Source organism: Lutra lutra, chromosome 13 (genome assembly GCF_902655055.1).
Source record: "Lutra lutra chromosome 13, mLutLut1.2, whole genome shotgun sequence".
NCBI lineage: Eukaryota > Metazoa > Chordata > Mammalia > Carnivora > Mustelidae > Lutra > Lutra lutra.
The window spans coordinates 10,374,470-10,382,206 of NC_062290.1; the positions used below are offsets into that span (position 1 = coordinate 10,374,470).

The 7,737-nt window shown below is 47.4% G+C and overlaps 1 protein-coding gene across 1 annotated transcript; it reads right to left on the reverse strand.

The window, feature by feature from the left end:
• Window positions 1–1,460: 1,460 nt before the first annotated feature.
• LOC125083899 (ubiquitin-conjugating enzyme E2 D3) lies at window positions 1,461–2,731 on the reverse strand. Its single transcript, XM_047700903.1, has one exon. The coding sequence runs from the start codon at window positions 2,494–2,496 to the stop codon at window positions 2,053–2,055; it is 444 nt and encodes a 147-aa protein (XP_047556859.1). The 5' UTR covers window positions 2,497–2,731; the 3' UTR covers window positions 1,461–2,052.
• Between the last annotated feature and the right edge of the window lie 5,006 nt (window positions 2,732–7,737).

A 7,737-nucleotide genomic window follows, 5' to 3' on the forward strand; every position in this document is an offset into this window, starting at 1 on the left:
GACAGGTTGGGGGAAAATGGTATTCTGCTGTGTTGGGGCCAAGAACCAGAGGAAGGGAGTATAATTAGAGGTTCATTCTGGTTGGCGGGTGAACAATGTGCGTACCATGTGGATCTGAGAGGAAAGGAGAGCAGAAAGCAGTACTTCTAGAAACAGAGTGAATATTTACTGCTTATCCCTGGCTGGATGCGGTTCCAGGCACTTCTGACACTTAATCTTTACAAGGACCCAGTGAGGAAGCTATTATTATTATTGTCCTCATTTTACAGAGAGGAATCTAATCTGAAGCACAGAGAGGGTAAGTCCCTTGTCGAGGGCCACACAACAAGGATGTGTTAGATCCTGGAATCGAGTCAGGAGTCCCTTCACTCTCAGCCCCTGAGAGCCAGATGCTAAGAAGCCTCACTCTTCTGAGCCGAGCTGTGCTAAGTGTCCTGCAGGCACCCAGGAGCCTCTAAAGCATTTGAAGCCAGAAGTGATGTGTCTCGGGACAGTATGAGAAGGCTTCTCCCCAAGAGAAACATTAACACAGTCATGTGTCAGATGGAGAGGAGCAAGAAGGAATAAACGAGTAGCAGGAGCCCAGAGAGGTCAGATAGAATGAAGACTGGATTTGGCACTAGCAGGTCACATGCAGAAGGATCTCGGAGTCCCAGAAGGAAACTCGTGGTGACTTACAGGATGTCTTCGTTTCCAAACCACACGGGGCTTCAAACAGCAATAATTTGCTCTCTCTGGGTCCTGGAGGCCGAAAGTCTAAAGTCACAGTGTCAGAAGGGCCCTGCTCTCTCTGAAGGCTCTGAGAAAGGTCTGTTCTGTGTCTTTCTCTTAGTTTCTGGTCCTGCCGGCAACCCTGGGGTTCCTTGGCTTGTAGACGAAATGCCCCAGTCTGTGGCGTTCTCCCTGAACGAGGTCCGTGTCTCCTCGCCTCTTCTGAGAAAGACATGGGCCCCACGTATCTTTACTATTTTACTAACTTCACTAATTTGATCTGCAAAGCCCTATTTTCAAATAAGGTCACCCTCTGAGATTCCCAGGAAAAACATACATTTGGGGGGGGGGCACTGATCACCCCACTACAGGGGTAGGTAAGTATCAAGGAAGAGTGTTGACTTTGCTTTAAGCAGCTGGAGAGAGAGATGGGAATAAAGAGAAGACTGTTCTTCCCCCACCCCCCCAAAACAGGAGAGTTTTTTTTTTTAATTTATTTATTTATTTGTTTGTTTTTTTTTTTTGGTTTATGCAACTTTATTGAAGAAAAATAAATCAATTACTAGCAGAGCTATTAGTTGATCACTCATCCATTGACAACTTGCATCATTTATTCAGTGCTATATTAAACAGTGTATTGGAAGATAGATTAACTAATAGCTCCAAGCCTCCTAACAATTTAAATGAGAATTACAAAATGTTTGAGACCCTATTTTGGAATACAAAGGGTGTTTGACTTCCAATTTCCATTCTCTGTAGAACAAGAACAGGTCATTCCTTTATTGACATGCATAAAATACATCACATTTTCTGTTCTGCTGATGCTATAAATTCAATACCAATTCTCCAGCCACATCAGTTATGAGCATAAAGTATATCATGTAACCTCAAATCTCTAACAGTGGAAGGCTTAAAAAAAGACTGGATGCTAGAATAATGCTGCTTCCTTTGATGTGACAACTGAGCATCCATCTCCCTCCCCCTCAGATGATTTCTTCAGCATGTTAGAGCAGTGAGGAATGGTTTTAGTCTCATAACCAAGTTAGAGTGAAGACATTGGCCACATAATACACATGCTCCATTTTTAAAAAAATTCTGATCTTGGGCAACTGTTCTCTTGTAACTACTTTACAGTTTCTAAAAGCAGTTATTGTCCAAAGCTGGAAGAACTTAAGTCTTCTCAGATGAGCATGTGAATGAATGGAGGGAGGTAAACAAAAAATAAAATTAAAAAAGATGAGGTCTGATAGGGGAGCAGCCGGATAAGAAAAATCAAAAAAGGAACAGTAATTTAAAGTTTATTCCAGCTATAATGCAGGTTATTCTGACTTTAAGGTAGCATCACATGGCATACTTCTGAGTCCATTCCCGAGATATTCTGTTGTACTTATCTCTGTCTGTTTTATAGATCCGTGCAATCTCTGGCACTAGGGGGTCATCTGGGTTTGGATCACATAGCAGTGAACAAATGGATAAAAGAACTTTAGAAATAGTTAAAGCAGGAGACCACTGTGATCTTAGAATATCGAGACAAATGCTGCCATTACTGTTAATATTTGGATGATAAATTCTTGTTGTAAATGCAACCTTAGGTGGTTTGAAGGGGTAGTCTGTAGGAAAATGAATTGTCAAAAAGAATACACCGCCTTGATATGGGCTGTCATTAGGTCCCATAATTGTGGCTTGCCAATGAAACATATCATCCCCAACTGGACCTGCAGAACATTGTGCTGGAGGGTCACGGGCCAAATCACTAAGTTCCTTATTAATCCGTTTCAGCGCCATAGTCTGTGCTTTTCGTCTGGCTCCTCCCTCTCTCGGTGTGTGCTCAAAGGTCCGGCCAAAACTCTTGATTATCCGGGCGGCAGGGAAGGATTGTCTCTTCGTCTCACACCGGCTCTGCCAGACACAGGCGCAGAGGGGCCGGGGCCTCCCTCAAGCTGCGGCCTCGGCCTCCTCCCCGCGCGGCAGCTGGTGCCTCCCCGGCCCTACGGGGCTCACGCGCCTTATTTATTTATTTGACACAGAGAGAGAGAGAGAGCACAAGTAGGCAGAGAGGCAGGCAGAGAGAGAGGGGGAAGCAGGCTCCCTGCTGAGCAGAGAGCCCGATGTGGGGCTCGATCCCAGGACCCGAGATCATGACCTGAGCTGAAGGCAGAGGCTTGAACCCACTGAGCCACCCAGGTGTCCCAAAACAGGAGAGTCTTAACACATTCCTCTGTTGGATACATGAAGGAGCCCAAGGGATGGCGAGGTTAAGGATTCTGGGCTGAGAGGGAGTGATTCATGGTCCATGTCCCCGAGGGGCTGGGGGCTGGAGCCCAGGTGCTGGGTCGACCGTGGGCAGGCAGTAAGAGGGGGCAGGAGGGGCGAGGCAAGGCAGGCCCCCGCAGACAGACAGGGATGTGTCTGAGGGCGGAGGGGACACCCGGAGCTCCGTGCGTGTTGGAGGTGTTCCGTTCAGCAAACCAAGAGCAGATGTCGGTGCGAGCAGCTGAAACAATGGCTTGCGAAACTAGTTCTCCTTGGTGGGGAGAGGATTAGTTAAGGACTCTGGCCATGGGAACCCAGAAGAGGAGGTGGTCTGTTCGTGCCTGTTACAGAGGTGTGGGGAGCAGTTTCAGTGTTGGTGGGAGAATGTTCGTGAAGGCCAGAAGGAGAAGCCCTGTCATCAGGAGAGCCAGCCCCTGTCTTGGAGACAGGTGCACACCCAGTGCTGTCGTTGCCCTCCACATCATAATGGTTCTCGATACAGCCATCTGGAGGAGTCCTTATAGCAAAGGATGGAGGGGGCAGCACAAAGCTCCAGTGTTGGGATAAAAAAATAACTGAGGTAGGGAGGGGCTGGTGGAAGAGGGTAGAGGAAGCTGGGTCCTGTTTCCAGGTCAGCCTGGCATTCGGTCACGGGAGAGCAGAGCCATCCCCAGCCTTGGGCGGCAGGCTTGGGAAGTACTCCCCAAGAGGCTTTCAGGACGAGAAAATCACCAACGCTTGAGTGCCTGGGTGGCTCAGTGGGTTAAGCCTCTGTCTTCGGCTCAGGGTCCTGGGATCGAGCCCAGCATCGGGCTCTCTGCTCAGCAGGGAGCCTGCCTCCCCATCTCTCTCTGCCTGCCTCTCCGCCTACTTGTGATCTCTCTCTCCCTGTCAAATAAATAAATAAAACCTTAAAAAAAAAAAAAAGGAAAGAAAATCACCAACACTTGTGAAATGCTGGGGACCCCCTCCGGTCTCTCTTCTGCTCCCAACCCCCTCCTCTGCCCCTTAATCACAGACAGTCTATGAGAGCAACCGGGAGGTTTGAGGAAGAATTACTCCAGATGACATCCCTAGTGTATTCTGTTAATCACACGCAGGGAAAAACACAGAACGGCATTAAGAGTTTTCACAGAGTTTATTTCCATTCCATCAGTACTGGGTCCACAGGCAGGAGCCTTTTCTGGATCAAACTATTTAATTGTTGTGGACGGCCTGACCTAAAACCCGAGCAGATGAAAACCATTTTAGGAGAGCTGAAATTCTAACCCTCGATGGGGCGAAGCAGCTGAGCCCCAGCCCTGCGTTTTCACACATCTATTTCAGTGAGCTGCCCCCACCGCTGGGACCGTGGTTCCCAATTTTGTCCCCCAGAGGCTATTTGGCAATGTCTGGAGACTTTTTGTCCCTTCTATTTTTAAAAATCGTGGCAAAACACACAGAACACAAAATTTAGGGTTTTGACCATTTTTTAGTGGATGGCTCTGTGGCATTAGGCACGTTCACACTGTTAGGCATCCGTCACCACCGTCCACCTCCAGACCTCTTTTCATCTTTTATCTTATTTTTAAAAATATTTTATGTATTTATTAGAGAGAGGGAGAAAACACAAGCAGGGGAAGTGTCAGGCAGAGGGAGAAGCAGGCTCCCTGCTGAGCAGAAAGCCAGATGCGGGGCTTGATCGTGGGACCCTGGGACCATGACCTGAGCCGAAGGCAGTTGCTTAACCCACTGAGCCACCCAGGTGTCCACTTTTTCACCTTATGAAACTGAAACTCTGTGCCTGTTTAAAGATAACTCCCCATTCCTTCCTCCCCTCCAGCCCTGGGCAACCACCATTTCTCTTTCTGTTCCTGTGAATTGGACTTCCTCTCTAGGTACCTCACACAAATGTAACCGGACCGTCACAGCTGGGGGAAGGGGTGCTGCTGACCCCCCAGGGCATCCAGGCCAGTGAGGCCTCTTAACATTCCGCAATGCCCTGAACAACTCCCACAGCTCAGCATCGCCCAACCCCAAGCGTCCTTCTTACTGAGCGTGAGAAACCCTGAGATCAAAGAGGTCCATTCACAATCTCAAGTTATCGCGTGTCCATCAGCAGAACCAGGGGTGCCGCAGAAATAAACCATCTCCAGATCTGTGATTTAACACAAACGAGTTTAATTTTTGCTCTGACATGAAGCATCGTTCGTCGCGACTGGGGCATGGTGAAGTGTGTGACGGCTCTGAAAGCTTTCATGGGAAGTGGCCACATCCCTTTAATCCACATTTTATTGGCTCCATCAAAATCATACGCCCATATGCCTCACTTCAGAGGAAGTAAGAACAGGTATTTTTTAAAAAATATTTTTATTTATTTATTTGACCACAGAGAGAGAGAGAGAGAGCACAAGCAGGGGAGAGGCAGGCAGAGGGAGAGGGAGAAGCAGACTCTCTGCTGAATAAAGAGCCCCAAGTGGGATTCAATCCTGGGACCCCGGGATCATGACCCCAGCTGAAGGCAGAAGCTCAACCAGCTGAGCCACCCAGGTGCCCTGAGAAAATTTTTTTTTTACCTTGTTATTTTCTTAAGACATATATATTTTTCTATTTTCGGCTTATTAAACTTTTTTTTATCGAGGTACACTTGATGTAACATTGTATTATTTTCAGGTGTACAATATAATGATTCGATATTTGCATATATTGTGAAATGATCACCACAATATATCCTGTTAGCATCCACCACCATATGTAGTTAACATTTTTTTTCCTTGGGAGAACAACTTTTGATTCTTTCTTTTTTAAACTTATTTATTTCAGAGAGGGTAAGCAAAGGCGTGTGCATGAGTGGGGGGTGGGCAGAGGGAGAGGGAGTGAGAATCTCAAGTCAGACTCCCCCTGAGCAGGGAGCCCAATGTTGGGCTTGATCTCACGACCCTGAGATCATGATCTGAGCCAAAACTGAGAGCTGGCCGCTCAAACTACCCAACCACTCAGGAGCCCCATAACTTTCGACTCTTTTTTTTTTTTTTTAAGATTTTATTTATTTACTTGACAGACAGAGATCACAAGTAGGCAGAGAGGCAGGCAGAGACAGAGGGGGAAGCAGGCTCCCTGCTGAGCAGAGAGCCTGATGCAGGACTCCATCCCAGGACCCAGAGATCATGACCTGAGCCGAAGGCAGAGGCTTAACCCACTGAGCCACCCAGGCGCCCCATAACTTTCGATTCTTGACACAGGCATACAAGGGTGGTACTTTTTAGCCCCTGTGCTCTACAGCCAAGGAAACTATAGTCCAGGAGGGCTACGCAAGATCACACAGGTTATAATTTGCAGACTTGGGCTTCAAAGCCCTATCCAGAATCACAAAAATCTCTTTGCTCTTTTTATTATATCATGAAGCCTAAACTTGGGGCAATTCAACACAATTTGGAATCAAAGCTTTCCCGCCAAAATCTCAGTTGCGATGTTTGCATTTCTGAGTATAATGTTCATGGCTTCCTGTTGACTCAGCACAGCACTTCCAGAAGCATTTAGGGCCCTCTGACAGCCATCGAACAGGTAGCCACCCCGGTCCTAAGACAGACTGTCTGATAGATATATTAGCTTTCCAGGCTCCCAGCTTCCCTAAACCTGGTCTATGCTGTGATCGCCTCAGAAGGCAATCTCTGATGAAGTTATTTCAGATCTAACTCTAGAAAAGCTTTCACAAGTATCAGTGTTACTATTATGCCCTCCACTTGTATTCAGAGCAAGCCCCAAATGGTATCACCAGGGGCTCTTCCCGTGGCAAGTACCACAAAGAGCTGAGACGGGGGGCTCGAGGGATAGCTTTTAACAATGTCCAGGGGCAAACACATATATGAACAAAAGCATGGGGGGCGCCTGCGTGGCTCCGTCGTTAAGCATCTGCGTTCGGCTCGGGTCATGATTGGCATCGAGTCCTGTATTGGGGTCCCTGCCCAGCGGGGAGCTCACTTCTCCCTCTCCCTCTGCCTGCTGCTCCCCCTGCTTGTGCTCTCTCTTCCTCTTTCCATCTCAAATAAATAAGTAAAAACATTCTCATTGTCTTCAAAGGAAATCCAAACTTCTTTAAAAAAAAAGAAAAAAAGAAAAGAAACCATGATTCCTCAGAGTGGGCATGAGAATGATTTTCAAAGGAGGGAAGGGTGCTCTACATGCTCCCTTGAGGCAGAATAATGAGGGAGAATTGGTAGCTGAGACCCCTGGGGTCACGTCAGGCTTTGTGTGGAAGGGAAGGGGGCTTAGGGTGACGATTTCGTGGGTAGGGTTCGAGGGTGGAGGAGTAGTCTGGGAGCTATGTTTGCATGGCCAGCACACCATTTTCCCTCCCATCATGTATTTATTTGGGGTGGCTTTGGGAGCAGGTCACTGGAGTTTATGAGGGTCTGGAGTCCCTCAGACATCCTGGGGTACTGTCACTGTGAGATAGGGAGTCAGAAGAAGACAGAGTCACTGAGGATGACATCAAGACATTTGGTAGAACAAGTGAAAAGGAATTTGTGTTGATAACACATCTGAACCAGGTTTCTATAACGCTTAAGAACACAGAATTGAACACATTTTCTGTAATGTTAAGTACCCTGTTGCAGGGCCCGGTCCTGAAGCCCCCTTTGAGCTCATAGTCCCTGGCTGACCAGGACAGTTCTGCTCATCCATTTTCGGCTTCTAAAATTCTGTTGACTTCTCTCTTCTGCTGACAGTTCTCCCATTTTCTTTGTCCTTATGGGCTTTGGTCATTAAAATCTGCACCTTTGTGTTTTGGGACAA

What these genes read in the sequence shown, in the direction of transcription:
- LOC125083899 (XM_047700903.1), bottom strand. Translation starts at nt 2,496, where the DNA reads ATGGCGCTGAAACGGATTAATAAGGAACTTAGTGATTTGGCCCGTGAC.